General features: G+C 45.8%; 2 protein-coding genes and 1 pseudogene across 2 annotated transcripts; all 3 read left to right on the top strand.

Annotated features, from left to right (window-relative positions):
- The first annotated feature begins 2,036 nt into the window (after positions 1-2,036).
- LOC142911152 (uncharacterized) lies at positions 2,037-4,338 on the top strand. The gene has a single exon (XM_076060244.1). The coding sequence runs from the start codon at positions 2,061-2,063 to the stop codon at positions 3,321-3,323; it is 1,263 nt and encodes a 420-aa protein (XP_075916359.1). The 5' UTR covers positions 2,037-2,060; the 3' UTR covers positions 3,324-4,338.
- Positions 4,329-5,418, top strand: LOC142911154 (uncharacterized; annotated as a pseudogene).
- Positions 5,419-9,625: 4,207 nt separating this feature from the next.
- On the top strand, positions 9,626-11,237 carry LOC142911153 (uncharacterized). The gene has a single exon (XM_076060245.1). It carries the CDS (start codon positions 9,633-9,635, stop codon positions 10,686-10,688), a length of 1,056 nt encoding a protein of 351 aa, XP_075916360.1. The 5' UTR covers positions 9,626-9,632; the 3' UTR covers positions 10,689-11,237.
- Positions 11,238-22,064: the final 10,827 nt, after the last annotated feature.

The following is a 22,064-nucleotide window of genomic DNA, read 5'->3' as shown; positions in this document are numbered from 1 at the left end:
CGAGCCTTTGACGCTTCACGTGGCCTCAAAGTGTACACAGTGTGTACGTATACACAATAATGTCCACGTTGTTGTTGCTGAGTTCACGCACTCAAGGGAGGGGGCAATGGAAAATTAATCTAAATCAACTTAAACTCCATCCCCATGACCTCATCGGCATGAAGTGCCAGCGGGAGGTGTACCTCGCTAGTGACGTCATGTCACCAAGGTATTCACACTCCCCCAACCCCGTCCACGGCGCTCTTGAGCGGGACGTCACCTCCGTTTGGGTCACTGCCGATATTAATCCAGTGGCAATCCTTATTTGGGCAAAGCTTCGCCCAGTGACTGGCGGTTCATTAACATAATGTAGCCGTTGAAGCCGTCGAGAGTTGATTGCGAGGCGTTCAGCAGCCACGCCCCATCCCTCGACATATGGGCTAGGCTCATTAACATAATTAATTCTGTTACAGAGCCGCTCGTGGGAAGGGCGTGTCTCTTACCCTGGAAGTGACGTCATGTTACCTGTTTACCCGCGTGACGTCGCGAAGTAAGAGGAGGCTGCCGATCCGCGCTTGCACTGAAATCCGAGGTAAGAAATTCTCATGGTGGTGGTTGTTGTTTACCAAGGTAGAGCCTCGCTCTCTCTCGTAGGGATGTCAGTTGAGTAGCAGCGAGCATGGGAATCGATGTCCAGGTTGGAACTTTACAACGCGGGGCCTAGCCACGCGGGGCCTTGCCTCCTGCCCTCGCCTGATTGCATTCACTTTAATTATCTCGCTTAAGTTTAATTTGTCTTCACCCGGCTCGCCACTTTGTAACTTTGTTTTATTGTAAATATTCACGCAGTTTTTATTTTCGTTCTTTTGTTAGCAGGCCAAGCCCGCTTGAGCTGCTATACCGCTCTTGTTATCAGAAGCGACCTGCCCACAACAACACAAGGTGAGGCTTTGTCAACGTGTGTGAATGTTTTGACTTAAAACTTTGGTGACTGCAGGAATTAATATTCTTGGTTCTTTCGGAAAAGTCACGTAGATAGAAAATAAAATAATAAAAATACATGAAAAAAAATAAAAATAAAACAATAAACCCACGACGTTTCGATCGCAACACAAGTGGTCTTTATCTTATTGAATTTAATCTGTTATTTTTATTTTCTATCTACGTGACTTTACTGAAAGAACCAACAATACGTGTATCAATGTAGCTATCGGTCAAAGACGCTAAGCGCGTGCCGCTGTTGACTCTGAATGTGTGGAGGGGAACACCTTCACCACGGGGAGAGAGAGACAGAGACACGGATAGCCTCGGCTATGTTGATTGATCCTCGATTCATTACTTGGTGGAGTGAGGAAGAATTAATGCTGAGCAGATGAAGGTGGCCAGGCATGGTTCTGGTCCCACCACCACCACCTGTTTACTCATGGCAGTGTGTGATAGTGTCAAGTTTGTGTTTGCAGTAAAGTCTATCAACTCTGTTGAACGTGGAGGTTATATCAAAACAATAGTTTATTTTTGTTTTCCTCTGGAACTCTTTATAAGAATGAAAACAGGAGGTGAACACAGCACACACCTTCAGCTGAAGTCAGAACTGTTCATCCCCAGCATTCAAGGACATCTGAGCCTGGATTCACACCTCTAAGTTGCGATTGAACATTAATTCATGCATTTCTGCAAAACACAAATAGTATTGTTTTCAACACCCTTTGCTATGTCAGCTGAATTTAGCGTTCATAAATATTCATTTTGTAGTCAGACAGCCGAAATTGTGTGCTTAGAGTTTTGGGTTACCATTCATCTTGATGATATGAAGGCTTACAGGCATATTAATGACATTTTCCCTCTCATTGTGTGCCATAACAACCCGTGGAGAGAAACCCTTCAGGTGCACTCTGTGTGGGAAGGCGTTTGCACGTTCATCAAATCTGATTAATTTGGGAAACTTTTTCACTACATCATGAATATATTAATAAGTATAGACGTGTAAGTCACGTGTGCATTCCTCTGTGCCTGACGTGTAGATGGTGTGGATATTCTTTTTTTATGTCTGCAGCTGACGCTTCCTCTGCAGATTTGGTCTGATGGAGCAAAGGCACTCAGCGCAGCTCGTTACGACAAGTCAACAATGCGACCAGCGTGCATACGGCACGGACCGAACTGGAAATCTGACACGGCACCAGAGAAGTCACACAGGAGAGAAACCCTTCAAATGTACTGTGTGTGGGAAGGCATTTTCATGGTCATCTGCTCTTAAAAATCACCAGAGAACACACACGGGAGAGAAACCCTTCAAGTGCAGTGTGTGTAGGAAGGCATTTTCAGATTTATCTACTCTTAAAAAACACCAGAGAACACACACAGGAGAGAAACCCTTCAAGTGCAGTGTGTGTGGGAAGACATTTTCAGATTTATCTACTCTTAAAAAACACCAGAGAACACACACAGGAGAGAAACCCTTCAAGTGCAGTGTGTGCGTGAAGGCATTTGCACAGTCATCTGATCTTGTAAAACACCAGAGAACACACACGGGAGAGAAACCCTTCAGGTGCACGATGTGCGGGATGGCGTTTGCACAGTCATGTAATCTTGTAACACACCAGAGAACACACACAGGAGAGAAACCCTTCAATTGCACTGTGTGTGGGAAGACATTTTCATATTCATCTCATCTTCAAAGACACCAGAGAACACACACGGGAGAGAAACCCTTCAAGTGCAGTGTGTGTGGGAAGACATTTGCAGATTCATTTGCTCTTAAAACACACCAGAGAACACACACGGGAGAGAAACCCTTCAAGTGCAGTGTGTGTGGGAAGGCATTTTCACATTTATCTACTCTTAAAAATCACCAGAGAACACAAACAGGAGAGAAACCCTTCAAGTGCAGTGTGTGTTGGAAGACATTTTCAGATTTATCTACTCTTAAAAAACACCAGAGAACACACACAGGAGAGAAACCCTTCAAGTGCAGTGTGTGCGTGAAGGCATTTGCACAGTCATCTGATCTTGTAAAACACCAGAGAACACACACAGGAGAGAAACCCTTCAGGTGCACGATGTGCGGGATGGCGTTTGCACAGTCATGTAATCTTGTAACACACCAGAGAACACACACAGGAGAGAAACCCTTCAATTGCACTGTGTGTGGGAAGGCATTTTCAGATTCATCTCATCTTCAAAGACACCAGAGAACACACACGGGAGATAAACCCTTCAAGTGCAGTGTATGTGGGAAGACATTTGCAGATTCATTTGCTCTTAAAACACACCAGAGAACACATACGGGAGAGAACCCCTTCAAGTGCAGTGTGTGGGAAGGCATTTTCACATTCATCTACTCTTAAAAAAACACCAGAGAACACACACGGGAGAGAAACCCTTCAAGTGCAGTGTGTGTGGGAAGACATTTTCAGATTTATCTACTCTTAAAAAACACCAGAGAACACACACAGGAGAGAAACCCTTCAAGTGCAGTGTGTGCGTGAAGGCATTTGCACAGTCATCTGATCTTGTAACACACCAGAGAACACACACAGGAGAGAAACCCTTCAGGTGCACGATGTGCGGGATGGCGTTTGCACAGTCATCTACTCTTGTAACACACCAGAGAACACACAGAGGAGAGAAACCCTTCAATTGCACTGTGTGTGGGAAGACATTTTCAGATTCATCTACTCTTAAATCACACCAGAGAACACACACGGGAGAGAAACCCTTGTGCAGTGTGTCTGGGAAGACATTTTCACATTCATCTACTCTTAAAAAGCACCAGAGAACACACACGGGAGAGAAACCCTTCAGGTGCAGTGTGTGGGAAGGCATTTTCACATTTATCTACTCTTAAAAATCACCAGAGAACACAAACAGGAGAGAAACCCTTCAAGTGCAGTGTGTGTTGGAAGACATTTTCAGATTTATCTACTCTTAAAAAACACCAGAGAACACACACAGGAGAGAAACCCTTCAAGTGCAGTGTGTGCGTGAAGGCATTTGCACAGTCATCTGATCTTGTAAAACACCAGAGAACACACACAGGAGAGAAACCCTTCAGGTGCACGATGTGCGGGATGGCGTTTGCACAGTCATGTAATCTTGTAACACACCAGAGAACACACACAGGAGAGAAACCCTTCAATTGCACTGTGTGTGGGAAGGCATTTTCAGATTCATCTCATCTTCAAAGACACCAGAGAACACACACGGGAGATAAACCCTTCAAGTGCAGTGTATGTGGGAAGACATTTGCAGATTCATTTGCTCTTAAAACACACCAGAGAACACATACGGGAGAGAACCCCTTCAAGTGCAGTGTGTGGGAAGGCATTTTCACATTCATCTACTCTTAAAAAAACACCAGAGAACACACACGGGAGAGAAACCCTTCAAGTGCAGTGTGTGTGGGAAGACATTTTCAGATTTATCTACTCTTAAAAAAACACCAGAGAACACACACAGGAGAGAAACCCTTCAAGTGCAGTGTGTGCGTGAAGGCATTTGCACAGTCATCTGATCTTGTAACACACCAGAGAACACACACAGGAGAGAAACCCTTCAGGTGCACGATGTGCGGGATGGCGTTTGCACAGTCATCTACTCTTGTAACACACCAGAGAACACACAGAGGAGAGAAACCCTTCAATTGCACTGTGTGTGGGAAGACATTTTCAGATTCATCTACTCTTAAATCACACCAGAGAACACACACGGGAGAGAAACCCTTGTGCAGTGTGTCTGGGAAGACATTTTCACATTCATCTACTCTTAAAAAGCACCAGAGAACACACACGGGAGAGAAACCCTTCAGGTGCAGTGTGTGGGAAGACATTTTCACATTCATCTACTCTTAAAAAGCACCAGAGAACACACACGGGAGAGAAGCCCTTCAGGTGCAGTGTGTGTGGGAAGACATTTTCAGATTCATTTGCTCTTAAAACACACCAGAGAACACACACAGGAGAGAAACCCTTCAAGTGCAGTGTGTGTGGAAAGGCATTTTCAGATTCATCTGCTCTTAAAACACACCAGAGAACACACGGGAGAGAAACCCTTCAAGTGCACTGTGTGTGGGAAGGCATTTGCACAGTCATCTGCTCTTAAAAAAACACCAAAGAACACACACGGGAGAGAAACCCTTCAAGTGCACTGTGTGTGGGAAGACATTTTCAGATTCATCTGCTCTTTAAACACAACAGAGAACACTCACGGGAGAGAAACCCTTCAAGTGCACTGTATGTGGGAAGGCATTTGTACAGTCATCTGCTCTTAAAACACACCAGAGTACACAGAAGCATCAGAAGATCCACAAGGAGTGCAGTCTGAAATCAGCTTGTGAAAGTCAAAGTGCCGCAATGAGCCCATCCCTCATGAAACACGAACCGGAAAAAAATCCCAGCTTGGACACTTTTAAAGGTATCGAGGTGAAATGTGAAGAAGTGATGGTGAAGAGGGAAGAAGTGAAGGTAAAATGTGAAGATGAAGATTCAACTCCAAAATGGGACCTTCACATCGATGGAGGCAACGTAAAGCAGGAGGAGAATTCTGACTGTGAGGCAGAGCGAGGCAACTCCCAGCAGTTTGTGGAAGTGGAGGTGTGGGTGGACTTCCTCCGAGACAATACAAAGTCAAGTGGAGACCCGGTAGATGTGTAAGCTTCAGACGATGTCGCTCCAATAGATGCACCTTTGTCACAGGCCTTTAATGACAAGAACGTGAAGTTGGACACTCAATGGCTATGTTCAACCTGCAGAGTAAGAGCGGCCAGTCTTTGTAGACCTGTGGGTTGGGTAGATCTTTTACCAGGAGCGAGAGACAATAAGCCCCCAAGCATTCACTATGTTATCATAATTGCATTTACACGGTGCTTGCCTTATCGCCTCGGCAACTCGGAGTTTTATGTCGTACCTCGTCTGTAACACTCGAAGAGCATCCCCAAGTAGCAGCTGCCCCTGTGTGGCACAAGGTGGTGGCCCTGCACCGGCCTGCATGTGGACAAGAGCCTATCAGTAGGGGGCGATGATTGATGCGTCATCTCAGTTGTGTAGTTTGTAGGCAATCTTGATTCGAAGCTTTCGTGACTGCAGGAATCCACACTGTTGAGTTATTTCGGTAAAGTCACCACGTGGGTAGAAACATAACAGATCACGGCGTTTAGATCACAACACAAGCAATCGTCATCAGGTGGGACAACCACAGCAAGAGAAACTGCTGAAGTAGTAGGCGCCTACTCCAGCAGTTTCTTCTTATTGCTGCTGTGCTTGTCCCACCTGATGACGATTGCTTGTGTTGCCATCGAAGTGCCGTGATCTATTATTTGTAGCGTAATGTTTAGAATTTGCTACATTTTGACCCAGACGCCAGCATGCAATGGCCTACTCGTTTTGAATGATGCAACAATAGTACGGTGTACATACACTGTTAAGCAGACGGTGCGTATTTGTAAAATAACTTCTTGTTAATACGATGTAACGTGATGCAGTCAATTTCGCTGCAGTAATTCAATGTTAATATGCCCGTCAATAATTTAGAATTAATACTTGTCTGATTGTGCGCGTACATGTAATATTTTGTCTGAGGGTCAAACATTGAATAAGTGATGTTAGGACAAAGTGTGTGTGTGTGTGTTTGGAAGTAACCTGTACAGAGAACTCAGGTGAGACCCGTTGTTCTTGTGATACAGGTCAAAGGGTACTTTTGTGTTTCACGAAGCGTCTGCCTCTGGAGCAACTCATCGTCTTTGAAATAGGGAGCACGCTCGGATCATTCATCAGTTACAAGGCATACCACTTAAAAGTTACACGTATAGGAGGAGGTACATTCTCTACAACACGAATTGTAGTTTTGTCTTACGTGTTGACGTAGATTTTGTCTAACTGGGACTAGAAATGCTCCTTGCTGATTCACGTCTGGATGTTCGTAACCATCGGTTGAAGCAAACCCCACTGCTGTTGAGACGCTGTGCACCATTTAATAGTCCAACACATTGACGGCCTTCAGGCCAGGAAAGTCAACATTTGCACACGAAGGACGCATTCACGCAAGTACCCCATGCTCTGTTTTGAAGTTTTAAAATGAAACATCTTTGAATTGTGTTGTGTTTTGAATTAGATGATTTTAGTTCTTCATTAAAAGCTTGTATCAATTTAAATCTGGAAGACTTCATTGAAAAGGACATTTCGTGTGAATTTTCTCTCGTCATTAAGTAGATGGCCTTGCCGGGGGTTCGGTTCAATGCGGACACACAGTGTACACACACACAGTGTAAACACACACAGTGTACACACACACAGTATACACAGTGTGCACACACACTGTACACACAGTGTACACACACACAGTGTACACACACAGTGTACACACACACAGTGTATACACTTAGTGTACACACACACAGTGTACACACACAGTGACACAGTGTATACATACAGTGTACACACACACAGTGTATACACACAGTGTACATACACACAGTGTATTTACACAGTGTACACATACACTTAGTGTACACACACACAGTGTACACACACAGTGACACAGTGTATACATACAGTGTACACACACCCAGTGTATACACATAGTGTACACACACACAGTGTATACACAATAATGTCCACGTTGTTGCTGAGCTCACACACCCAAGGGAGGGAGCAATGGAAAATGAATCTAAAACAACTTAAACTCCAATTCTGTGACGTCACCACTCTGCATTACCTCATTGGTGTGAAACGCCAGCGTGAGGTGTACCTCGCTAGTGACGTCATGTCACCAAGGTATTCATCCGTCCAACGTGCTCTTGAGCGTGACGTCACCTCCGCTTGGGTCGCTGCCGATGTCGTTCCAGTGGCAATCCTTATTTGGGCAAAACTACGCCCAGTGACTGGTGGCTCATTAACATAATGTGTCCGTTAAAGCCGTCGCGAGTTTATTGCGACGGGTTCAGCGCCCACGCCCCCATCCCTCGACATATGGGCCTGCTTCATTAACATAAGTTATTCAATTTTTTTTATTTAAAGCTTTCGTGACTGCAGTAATTCATATTCTTAGTTTTTTCGGTAAAGTCACGTTGAAGAAGTGACGTCATACTACTTCCTGCTTCCGCCAGCGCTCTTGCACTGAAATCCGAGGTGAGAAATTCTCATCGTTGTGGTGGTGGTGGTCGTTGTTGTGGTGGTGGTGGTTGTTGTTGTTTACCAAGGTAGAGCCTCTCTCTCGTAGGGATGTCAATTGAGTAGCAGCGAGCATGGGAATCGATGTCCAGGTTGGAACTTTACAACGCGGGGCCTAGCCAAGCGGGGCCTTGCCTCCTGCCCTCGACTGATTGCATTCACTTTAATGATCTCTCTTAAGTTTAATTTGTCTTCACCCGGCTCGCCACTTTGTAACTTTGTTTTATTGTAAATATTCACGCAGTTTTTATTTTCTTTTGTTAGCAGGCCAAGCCCGCTTGAGCTGCTATACCGCTCTTGTTATCAGAAGCGACCTGCCCACAACAACACAAGGTGAGGCTTTGTCAACGTGTGTGAATGTTTTGACTTAAAACTTTGGTGACTGCAGGAATTAATATTCTTGGTTCTTGCGGTAAAGTCACGTAGATAGAAAGTAAAAAAAATAACAATACAAATAAATAAAATATTGTAAATAAAGCAAAAAAACTCACGTCGTTTTGATCGCAACACAAGTAGTCTTTATTTAATGTAATTGTATTATCTGTTATTGTTATTTTCTATCTACGTAACTTTACCGAAAGAAACAAGAATACGTGTGGCAATGTCTATCGGTCAAAGACACTCAGCGGAGAGATGCGCAAACTCCAAATATGCAGCAGGCGTCAGGGTCGGGATCGAACCCACGATTTCCTGTATACCAGGTGAGGTAGTTAACATCTCACCACGGAGAGAGACACGCAAACTCCAGTTAGCCTCGGATATGTTCGTTGATCCTCAATTAATTACTTGGTGGAGTGAGGAAGCATTCATGCCAAGCAGATGAAGGTGGCCCGGCATGATTGTAGACATGCCACCGCCTGTTTACCCAGTGACAGTGTACAGTTTGTGTTTGCAGTAAAGTCTATTAACTCTGTTGAACACGAAGGTTATAGCGTAACAATAGTTTACTTTTGTTTTCCTCTGGAACTCTTCATAAGAATGGAAACAGGAGGTTAACACAGCACACACATGCAGCTGAAGTCGGAACTGTTCATCCCAGCGTTTAAGGACATCTGAGCCTGGATTCACACCTCTAAGTTGCGATTGAACGTTAATTTATGCATTTCTGCCTAACACAAATAGTATTGTTTTCAACACCCTTTGCTATGTCAGCTGAATTTAGCGCTCATAAATATTCCTTTTGTAGCCAGACAGCCGAAATTGTGTGCTCGGAGTTTTTGGTGAACATTCATTTTGAAGATACGAGGGCTTCCAGGCATGTTTATAACCATTTGCCCTCTCATTGTGTGCCATAACAGCCCTGTGATGAATTTGGGACACTTTTCCACTATATCATGAATATATGAATAAGTATAGACGTGTAAGTCACGTGTTACTGTGCATATATGCTTTCCTCTGTGCATCGATACTGACGTGTAGATGGTGTGGATATTATTTTTTTCTGTCTGCAGCTGACGCTTCCTCTGACGCTTCCTCTGCAGAATTGGACTGATGGAGCAAATGCACTCAGCGCAGCTCGGTACGACAAGGCAACAATGCGACCGGTGTGCATACAGCACGGATCGGACTGGAAATTTGACACGGCACCAGAGAACACACACGGGAGAGAAACCCTTCAAGTGCAGTGTGTGTGGGAAGGCGTTTGCACATTCATCTACTCTTGTAGCACACCAGAGAACACACACGGGAGAGAAACCCTTCAATTGCAGTGTGTGTGGGAAGGCGTTTGCACGTTCATATTTTCTTGTAACACACCAGAGAACACACACAGGAGAGAAACCCTTCAAGTGCAGTGTGTGCGTGAAGGCGTTTGCACGGTCATCTACTCTTGTAGTACACCAGAGGACACACACAGGAGAGAAACCCTTCAAGTGCACTCTGTGCGTGAAGGCGTTTGCACGTTCATCTCTTCTTGTAGTACACCAGAGAACACACACGGGAGAGAAACCCTTCAAGTGCAGTTTGTGTGGGAAGGCGTTTGCAGATTCATCAAATCTTCAAGTACACCAGAGAACACACACAGGAGAGAAACCCTTCAGGTTCACTCCGTGCGGGAAGGCGTTTGCACAGAGAACACAGAAGCATCAGAAGATCCACAAGGAGCGGAGTCTGAAATCAGCATGTGAAAGTCAAAGTGCCACCATGAGCCCATCCCTCATGAAACACGAACCGGAAGAAAATCCTAGCTTGGACACTTTTAAAGGTATCGAGGTGAAATATGAAGAAGTGATGGTGAAGAGGGAAGAAGTGAAGATGAAGAGGGAAGAAGTGACGGTGAAGAGTGAAGAAGTGAAGGTGAAATATGAAGTGGTGATGGTGAAATGTGAAGAAGTGATGGTGAAGAGGGAAGAAGTGAAGGTGAAATGTGAAGATGAATATTCAACTCCAAAATGGGACCTTCACATCGATGGAGGCAACGTGAAGCAGGAGGAGAATTCTGACTGTGAGGCAGAGCGAGGCAACTCCCAGCAGTTTGTGGAAGTCGAGGTGTGGGTGGACTTCCTCCGAGACAATACAAAGTCAAGTGGAGACCCGTTAGATGTGTAAGCTTGAGATGATGTCGCTACAATGGATGCACCTTTGTCACAGGCCTTTAATGACAAGAACATGAAGTTGGACACTCAGTTGCTAGGTTCAACCTGCAGAGTAAGGGCGGCCAATCTTTGTGGACCTGTGGGTTGGGTAGATCTTTAACCAGGAGCGAGAGACAATAAGCGCCCAAGCATTCACTATGTTATCATAATAATTGCATTTACACGGTGCTTGCTTAACCGCCTCAGCAACTCGGAGTTTAGTGTCTCTTCTGAAACACTCGAAGAGCAACCCCAAGTAGCAGCTGCCCCTGTGTGGCACAGGGTGGTGGCCCTGCACCAGCCTGCATGTGGACAAGAGCCTGTCAGTAGGGGGCGATGATTGATGCGTTATCTCAGTTGTGTAGTTTGTAGGCAATCTTGATTCGAAGCTTTCGTGACTGCAGGAATCCACACTCTTGAGTTCTTTCGGTAAAGTCACCACGTAGGTAGAAACATAAAATCACGGCGTTTAGATCACAACACAAGCAATCGTCATCAGGTGGGACAACCACAGCAAGAGAAACTGCTGAAGTAGTAGGCGCCTACTCCAGCAGTTTCCTCTTATTGCTGCTGTGCTTGTCCCACCTGATGACGATTGCTTGTGTTGCCATCGAAACGCCGTGATCTATTATTTGTAGCGTAATGTTTAGAATTTGCTACATTTTGACCCAGACGCCAACATGCAACGGCCTACTCGTTTTGAATGACGCAACAATAGTACGTTGTACATACACTATGAAGCAGACGGTGCGTATTTTTAAAATAGCTTCTTGTTAATACGATGTAACGTGATGCAGTCAATTTTGCTGCAGTAATTCAATGTTAATATTCCCGTCAATGATTTAGAATGAATACTTGTCTGATTGTGCGCGTACATGTAACATTTTGTCTGTGAGGGTCAAACATTGAATAAGTGATGGTAGGACAAAGTGTGTGTGTGTTTTGTAAGTAACCTGTACAGAGAACTCGGGTGAGACCCGTTGTTCTTGTGATACAGGTCAAATGGTGTTTTTTGTCTTTCACGAAGCATCTGCCTCTGGAGCAACTCATTGTCTTTGAAATAGGGAGCACGCTCGGATCATTCATCAGTTACAAGGCATACCACTTAAAAGTTACACGTATAGGAGGAGGTACATTCTCTACAACACGAATTGTAGTTTTGTCTTACGTGTTGACGTAGATTTTGTCTAGCTGGGACTAGAAATGCTCCTTGCTGATTCACGTCTGGATGTTCGTTACCTATCGGTTGAAGCAAACCCCACTGCTGTTGTTGAGACGCTGTGCACCAATAAGGGTTCAACACATTGACGGCCTTCAGGCCAGGAAAGTCACAACATTTGCACACGAAGGACGCATTCACGCAAGTACCCCATGCTCCGTTTTGAAGTTTTAAAATGAAACATCTTTGCATTGTGTTGTGTTTTGATTTAGATGATTTTATTTCTTCATTAAAAGTTAATTTTACATCTGGAAGACTTCGTTGAGAAGGACATTTCGCGTGAATTTTCTCTCGTCGTTAAGTAGACGGCCTTGCCGGGGGTCCGGTTCGATGCGGACTTTCACCTGTTTGGGATTGCGGGATCGAGATAAGGCGACACGGAGCTGCTGGCCGTCTGCAGATCGATTCCAACGTAATCGAACGTCTGTCCCTGCACCTCCGTCGTTCGCATGCAGGGGGCGCGTGTAGGTTTACAGCGCCCCCTGCATGAAAACGACAAAGTGCAGCATTCATCACTGATAAAGTTGTGCGCTTATATTTTAAATGTAATTCTTTTATAAGGTGATGTTGATATTGAAAACTGACACATAACCGGCATGCCATAAATAGGAAATTAACTCTGCTTATTCGAATCAATGTATTCATATATGTTGATGAACTGTTTTCAAGCAGATTTTGTGTCTCTAACGGCGGCTACAGGGACCACGTGATTGTTTAAAAATGTCTTTGATTATAACTATAATTGCCTACAATTCGTCATGTGTAGCTTATTTAGACTATAATTTATTCACTACCCAAAATGTATTTACTTGAAAACATAGAGCTGATATTTGTAAGCAATGATTTTTATACGTTTTAAAAAAAATATTTGCACAAATTGAACTTGTTCAGATACAAGGTTCTCAAGACTTTGTTAAAAATCCAATATTTCAGAATTTTGCCTTAACGGAGAATATTTTTTAAAATGTTGGTAAAAATAAAGATTCAGAAATATATATTGTGCCGTGTCTACAATTTTATTGTAAAGTGGAATTGGTAAAAAAAAAAATTGTATTTGTACACGTATAGGCGTTGTGGTCCATAAGTCTGGTGACACAGAGGCGTTGTGGTCCATAAGTCTGGTGACACAGAGGCGTTGTGGTCAATAAGTCTGGTGACACAGAGGCGTTGTAACGGTCCATAAGTCTGGTGACACAGAGGCGTTGTGGTTCATAAGTCTGGTGACACAGAGGCGTTGTGGTCCATAAGTCTGGTGACAGAGGCGTTGTGGTCCGTAAGTCTGATGACACAGAGGCGTTGTGGTCCATAAGTCTGGTGACAGAGGCGTTGAGGTCCATAAGTCTGGTGACACAGAGGCGTTGTGGTCCATAAGTCTGGTGACAGGCGTTGTGGTCCATAAGTCTATGGGCTGTGTTGAGTCTATGGCAGTGTTGAGTCCATGGGTAGTGCTGAATCTATGGGCAGTATTGAGTCTATGGGCAGTGTTGAGTCTATGGTAGTGTTGAGTCTATGGTAGTGTTGAGTCTGTGGGTGGTAGTGTTGAGTCTATGGGTGGTAGTGTTGAGTCTATGGTAGTGTTGTGTCTATGGTAGTGTTGAGTCTATGGGTGGTAGTGTTGAGTCTATGGTAGTGTTGAGTCTATGGTAGTGTTGAGTCTATGGTAGTGTTGAGTCTATGGGTGGTAGTGTTGTATCTATGGTAGTGTTGAGTCTACAGTGAGGGAAAAAAGTATTTGATCCCCTGCTGATTTTATACGTTAGCCCCATGACAAAGAAATGATCAGTCTATAATTTTAATTGTAGGTTTATTTGAACAGTGAGAGACAGAATAACAACAAAATCCAGAAAAACGCTTCGCTACGTGGCCACGAGTGACGGTGAAATATGAAGAAGGGGCGACCCTGAAGCGTGAAGGTCAGGAATCTTCTCCGGGTGCTCCTCCTCCCACGTTTGCAGGCGCCTATCACCGTCATCACAGCATCCCAATGGCAGTATTCTCGACACGAATATCTCGAGACTCAAGGAGGCTATTCTGGACAAATTCATTCGCGTTATTCTTATTATTATTGTAATCCTCATGTGTGTATGTTGAACTTCTTTCGCACAGTACGTAGCAAACCTTGCTATACATCCTAAATAGAAGAGTCATCCTATGCAGAGGCCGGTGCCTGCCAATAAATGTATAATTTCCACCCTCAGGCTCAGATGAGAGCCGTCAAATGTATATTTGACAATGGTGACACTTTGATTTGTGTTTCTGGATAAGGTTAACATATAGGTTGCATTTTGCATTCAAACAGATGCTTATACAGGAATACAGCTTCTGACCTTCAAGTGTGCATAACGTTAATTTTATTTAAGCCGAGATGCCATTCATTAATGTGAATGGAAATAAGCTCAAATATATGTTTTATGAAAGTATACCACATTGATGAAATGTATGGTGTGCATTATTGAAGGTCTGTGAACTTTCTAACAGTTTTCCCAGGAAGTGAAGAAACTTGTCAAGCATTTCTAAAACACTTTATATAAACAAGGTTAATGTTTTAATGGTATCTGTGAAAGCAGAGGATGGAGCTCTTTTTTCATCAGCGGAGTACGGTGCCCACACTCCTCTTACACAGCAACTCTTTGAGTTATGGATCACGCAGAGATCGTAAAACTCTGCACGCCCGACTTGCAGGGCAGCACTGTGGTGTCTGTAAGAGCATTCATTTTTATCTATGCACGTAGTCTTCAGTCTCGGTGGTGCTTTCCTGGGTAAATATTCTAATGAAATATGGATGATGAATGTTAGCAACTGCTCAATCTGCTGTGTGTGTATATATTTACATTTCTGCTCTAATTTGATGCGTGAGAAGGGGAGATCCATTTTTCACTTAATGGGAACCAGTCTTCCCGAAAAAAGACTGCAGTATAGTGGCTGTACAAATATACTTACAGCTTTGTTGAACAGCACCACTCACCTTCATTACAGTGAAGATAACCCATGTATATCGGTTCACCAACATTGATCTGTTGTTCACACATTACTAAGGTTGTGGTTATGGTGGTGGAGACAGAAAAATGCATTTGTGGGGGCTACCGTCCCCCGCCATCACCGAATTGTCGGGGCCGTTGGCCCCCGACTCCCCCATTAAATTCATACCACAACTGCAACACCCGGGGTATGATTATGCCCGTGGGTACCCGTGTACCTCACGGCGCAGCTCTACTCACGCGGTAACCACCGCCAGCAGCATCGCGTGCTTGAATTGTGTAATCTTGTTTCATTTACCTTCGCAGCCGGTCGGAAGCAACTAATTAGGCCGCGCTGCGGAATTCCCGCTCACCAATTGATCTCTACGCGCTACATGCGCGGCGCGTGCCGTGAGCGCCGCTGCTCCTGCACGCCCCCGTACTGGCGCGGGCGAAGTGCAACCAGCGTCACACGATGCAGAGGCTCACCACATCACGCACTAGTGCATTTAATGATCGAAGGACCCTTGCTTTAATTCCCAGGGTGATAGCACGTTACTGCTGCCCCGGCATGGACCCACCCGTGCGAGCGTAAACACGTGGGTAAAATTACTCACTCACGCGCAAACAAAAGAATCACCGCGGGCAGGCTCGCCACACCACGCACCGCCCCTCCGTATTCACAGAGACAACACGACACGGTTTATACCCTACGGACGGTTTATTCCCCACGAATAAACGAACTAGACTGTGCGTGTCAGTACGGACCAGCAGGACAGGTATAACCTATCTCGCTACTGCCTGATACCTAATCGACCTGTCTGCCCTATATTTTCTCTCCGAATTTCGTCCCTTTGTCTTACCTCTCTCCCTCGTACTTACGGTCCGACCTCGCAGCGATGGAGGTCGCGGATAGATGATGCTGTAAACAGAATCTGGCTGTTCTCTGCCCCGTCTCACGGACGTGCGAGTAACAGTCAGGTGACGGCTCCTCGATCCCTCCCTCCTGTTGATCTCCAGTCAAATAAAAAAAATGGCCCCCTGCTTCCCCAAAGCGTCCCTTTTTATCCTCCATTCAAAGCCCTCGCACCGCCCATCCGCGGTGCATCATGGGTAGGGCCGTTAATCCGCGGTGCATCATGGGTAGGGCCGTTAATCCGCGGTGCATCATGGGTAGGGCCGTTAATCCGTGGTGCATCATGGGTAGGGCCGTTAATCCGCGGTGCATCATGGGTAGGGCCGTTAATCCGCGGTGCATCATGGGTAGGGCCGTTAATCCGCAGTGCATCATGGGTAGGGCCGTTAATCCGCGGTGCATCATGGGTAGAGACGCTTAACCCACGCTGCCCCGCTCCCCACCTGTCTGCTGGTCCGTGTGTGTCTTGGGCATCTCCTCACTGCGGTTCTCAGCGAGTTCTCTCCGTGGTAATTTAATTCTAAGTTAAGCCACGGCGCCGCAGTGCCATTTGGCCTAGGGGGGGGGAGGGGGGCGCCTGCCAATTCCCTGACCCTGAGAAACCGTGGGGCCTCTCGGGTAACAACTCAGGGCAGGTGCCCCCCCCCCTCCCCACGAGGCCCTACGTGAGTGTTGTGTGTTTATGTGGGGGGGGGGGGGGGGGGAGAGAGCTGTGACGGGAGCCGGGTGGCTTCTCGGTCGCAGCAGCACAGCGACGGGCCCGGTGTCGACGGAGCGGCTTCACTGTTGTGGCACCACACAAGTGGTGTCAGCAGCACCTATACACAGACAAAGGTCCCCCATGTAGCCTCTAGCAGGTTGTATGGGCAAGTGATGTTAGTAGCACCTATATACGGACAAAGGTCCCCCAAGTAGCCTATAGCAGGTTGTAGGGGCCAGTGCTGTCAGCAGCACCTATACACAGACAAAGGTCCCCCGTGTAGCCTCTAGCAGGCTGTAGGGGCAAGTGCTGTCAGCAGCACCTATAAACAGACAAAGGTCCCCCATGTAGCCTCTAGCAGGCTGTAGGGGCAAGTGCTGTTAGTAGCACCTATACACAGACAAAGGTCCCCCATGTAGCCTCTAGCAGGCTGTAGGGGCAAGTGCTGTCAGCAGCACCTATACATAGACAAAGGTCCCCCGTGTAGCCTCTAGCAGGTTGTAGGGGCAAGTGCTATCAGCAGCACCTATACACAGACAAAGGTCCCCCATGTAGCCTCTAGCAGGCTGTAGGGGCAAGTGCTGTTAGTAGCACCTATACACAGACAAAGGTCCCCCATGTAGCCTCTAGCAGGTTGTAGGGGCAAGTGCTGTCAGCAGCACCTATACACAGACAAAGGTCCCCCGTGTAGCCTCTAGCAGGTTGTAGGGGCAAGTGCTGTTAGCAGCACCTATACACAGACAAAGGTCCCCCGTGTAGCCTCTAGCAGGCTGTAGGGGCAAGTGCTGTGAGCAGCACCTATACACAGACAAAGGTCCCCCATGTAGCCTCTAGCAGGTTGTAGGGGCAAGTGCTGTTAGCAGCACCCATACACAGACAAAGGTCCCCCATGTAGCCTCTATCAGGTTGTAGGGGCAAGTGCTGTCAGCAGCACCTATACACAGACAAAGGTGTCCCCCGTGTAGGTGATGGTGGTGACGGTGATGGTGGTGACGGTGACGGTGGTGACGGTGACGGTGGTGACGGTGACGGTGGTGACGGTGACGGTGGTGACGGTGATGGTGGTGACGGTGATGGTGGTGACAGTGATGGTGGTGATGGTGTCGATGGTTGTGACCGTACAGGGAGCTGTGCCCGCTACATCGCCACCCTCACTCGGCACAACGCTGCGGAGGGCCAAGCTGCGACCGGAGGAGCAGAAACAACAACAACAGCGACAACAACAACAACAACAGCAACAACAACAACAGCAGCGGCAACAACAGCGACAACAACAGCGACAACAGCAACAACAACAGCGACAACAACAACAGCAACAACAGCGACAATAACAGTGACAACAACAACAACAGCAACAACAACAGCAACAACAACAACAGCGACAACAACAACAGCAGCAACAACAACAACAGCGACAACAACAGCGACAACAACAACAGCAACAACAGCGACAACAGCGACAACAACAACAACAGCGACAACAACAACAGCAACAACAACAGCGACAACAGCAACAGCAACAACAACAACAGCAACAACAACAGCGACAACAACAGCGACAACAACAACAGCAGCGACAACAACAACAGCAACAACAACAGCAACAACAACAGCGACAACAACAACAGCAACAAGAACAACAGCGACAACAGCAACAACAACAGCAACAACAGCGACAACAACAACAGCGACAACAGCAACAACAACAACAGCGACAACAACAGCGACAACAACAACAGCGACAACAACAACAGAAACAACAACAACAGCGACAACAACAACAACAGCAGCGACAACAACAGCGACAACAACAGCGACAACAGCAACAACAACAACAGCGACAACAACAACAACAGCGACAATAACAGTGACAACAACAACAGCAACAACAACAACAGCGACAACAACAACAACAGCAGCAACAACAACAGCGACAACAACAGCGACAACAACAACAGCGACAACAGCGACAACAACAACAGCGACAACAACAACAGCAACAACAACAGCGACAACAACAGCAACAACAGCAACAACAACAGCGACAACAACAACAACAGCGACAACAACAACAGCAACAACAGCAGCGACAACAACAAGAACAGCAACAACAACAACAGCAACAACAACAGCGACAACAACAACAGCAACAACAACAACAGCGACAACAACAACAGCAACAGCAACAACAACAGCAACAACAGCGACAACAACAACAGCAACAACAACAACAGCAACAACAACAGCGACAATAACAGCGACAACAACAACAGCGACAACAACAACAGGAACAACAACAGCGACAACAACAGCAACAACAACAACAGCGACAACAATAACAACAGCAACAACAACAGCAACAACAACAACAGCGACAACAACAACAGCGACAACAACAACAGCAACAACAACAGCAACAACAACAGCAACAACAACAGCGTAAACAACAACAGCAGCAAAAACAACAGCGACAACAACAACAACAACAGCGACAACAACAACAGCAACAGCAACAGCGACAACAACAACAGCAACAACAGCGACAACAACAGCAACAACAACAGCGACAACAACAACAGCAACAACAGCAACAACAACAGCGACAACAACAACAACAACAGCGACAACAACAACAGCAACAACAACAACAACAGCGACAACAACAGCGACAACAACAACAGCAACAACAACAGCGACAACAACAACAGCAACAACAGCGACAATAACAGTGACAACAACAACAGCAACAACAACAACAACAGCGACAACAACAACAACAGCAGCAACAACAACAGCGACAACAACAGCGACAACAACAGCGACAACAGCAACAACAACAACAGTGGCAACAACAACAGCAACAACAGCGACAATAACAGTGACAACAACAACAACAGCAACAACAACAACAGCGACAACAACAACAACAGCAGCAACAACAACAGCGCCAACAGCGACAACAACAACAGCGACAACAACAACAGCAACAACAACAGCGACAACAACAGCAACAACAACAACAGCAACAACAACAGCGACGACAACAACAACAACAGCGACAACAACAACAGCAACAACAGCAGCGACAACAACAACAGCAACAACAACAACAACAGCGACAACAACAGCAACAACAACAACAGCGACAACAACAACAGCAACAGCAACAACAACAGCAACAACAGCGACAACAACAACAACAGCGACAACAACAACAGCAACAACAACAGCGACAACAACAGCGACAACAACAGCGACAACAACAACAGCAACAACAACAGCGACAACAACAGCAACAACAACAACAACAGCAACAACAACAACAGCGACAACAACAACAGCGACAACAACAACAGCAACAACAACAGCAACAACAACAGCAACAACAACAGCGTAAACAACAACAGCAGCAAAAACAACATCGACAACAACAACAACAACAGCGACAACAACAACAACAGCAACAGCAACAGCGACAACAACAACAGCAACAACAACAGCGACAACAACAGCAACAACAACAGCGACAACAACAACAGCAACAACAACAACAGCAACAACAACAGCGACAACAACAACAGCGACAACAACAACAGCAACAACAACAACAGCGACAACAACAGCGACAACAACAACAGCGACAACAACAACAGCGACAACAACAGCAACAACAACAGCAACAACAACAGCAACAACAACAGCGTAAACAACAACAGCAGCAAAAACAACAGCGACAACAACAACAGCAACAACAACAACAGAAACAACAACAACAGCGACAACAACAGCGACAACAGCAACAACAACAGCGACAACAACAACAGCAACAACAGCGACAATAACAGTGACAACAACAACAGCAACAACAACAGCAACAACAACAACAGCGACAACAACAACAACAGCAGCAACAACAACAACAACAGCGACAACAACAGCGACAACAACAACAGCAACAACAACAGCGACAACAGCGACAACAACAGCGACAACAACAACAGCAACAACAACAGCGACAACAACAACAGCAACAACAACAGCAACAACAACAGCGACAACAACAACAGCAACAACAACAGCAACAACAACAACAGCAACAACAACAGCGACAAAAACAACAACAGCAGCAAAAACAACAGCGACAACAACAACAACAGCGACAACAACAACAGCAACAGCGACAACAACAACAGCAACAACAACAGCGTAAACAACAACAGCAGCAAAAACAACAGCGACAACAACAACAACAGCAACAACAGCGACAATAACAGTGACAACAACAACAGCAACAACAACAACAGCGACAACAACAACAACAGCAGCAACAACAACAGCGACAACAACAGCGACAACAACAACAGCGACAACAGCGACAACAACAACAGCAACAAGAACAACAGCGACAACAGCAACAACAACAGCAACAACAGCGACAACAACAACAGCGACAACAACAACAGCAACAACAACAGCGACAATAACAGCGACAACAACAACAGCGACAACAACAACAGGAACAACAACAGCGACAACAACAGCAACAACAACAACAGCGACAACAATAACAACAGCAACAACAACAGCAACAACAACAACAGCGACAACAACAACAGCGACAACAACAACAGCAACAACAACAGCAACAACAACAGCAACAACAACAGCGTAAACAACAACAGCAGCAAAAACAACAGCGACAACAACAACAACAACAGCGACAACAACAACAGCAACAGCAACAGCGACAACAACAACAGCAACAACAGCGACAACAACAGCAACAACAACAGCGACAACAACAACAGCAACAACAGCAACAACAACAGCGACAACAACAACAACAACAGCGACAACAACAACAGCAACAACAACAACAACAGCGACAACAACAGCGACAACAACAACAGCAACAACAACAGCGACAACAACAACAGCAACAACAGCGACAATAACAGTGACAACAACAACAACAGCAACAACAACAACAACAGCGACAACAACAACAACAGCAGCAACAACAACAGCGACAACAACAGCGACAACAACAGCGACAACAGCAACAACAACAACAGCGGCAACAACAACAGCAACAACAGCGACAATAACAGTGACAACAACAACAACAGCAACAACAACAACAGCGACAACAACAACAACAGCAGCAACAACAACAGCGCCAACAGCGACAACAACAACAGCGACAACAACAACAGCAACAACAACAGCGACAACAACAGCAACAACAACAACAGCAACAACAACAGCGACGACAACAACAACAACAGCGACAACAACAACAGCAACAACAGCAGCGACAACAACAACAACAGCAACAACAACAACAACAGCGACAACAACAGCAACAACAACAACAGCGACAACAACAACAGCAACAGCAACAACAACAGCAACAACAGCGACAACAACAACAACAGCGACAACAACAACAGCAACAACAACAGCGACAACAACAGCGACAACAACAGCGACAACAACAACAGCAACAACAACAGCGACAACAACAGCAACAACAACAACAACAACAGCAACAACAA

The sequence above is a fragment of the Petromyzon marinus genome, unplaced genomic scaffold (genome assembly GCF_048934315.1).
Source record: "Petromyzon marinus isolate PM22_M1 ecotype Great Lakes invasive population unplaced genomic scaffold, UKy_Petmar_22M1.pri1.0 PM_G_Scaffold_17, whole genome shotgun sequence".
In the NCBI taxonomy this organism is placed as follows: Eukaryota; Metazoa; Chordata; class Hyperoartia; order Petromyzontiformes; family Petromyzontidae; genus Petromyzon; species Petromyzon marinus.
Note: the sequence above shows the minus strand (reverse complement) of the source record. Positions and strands in the feature narration are given on the sequence as shown.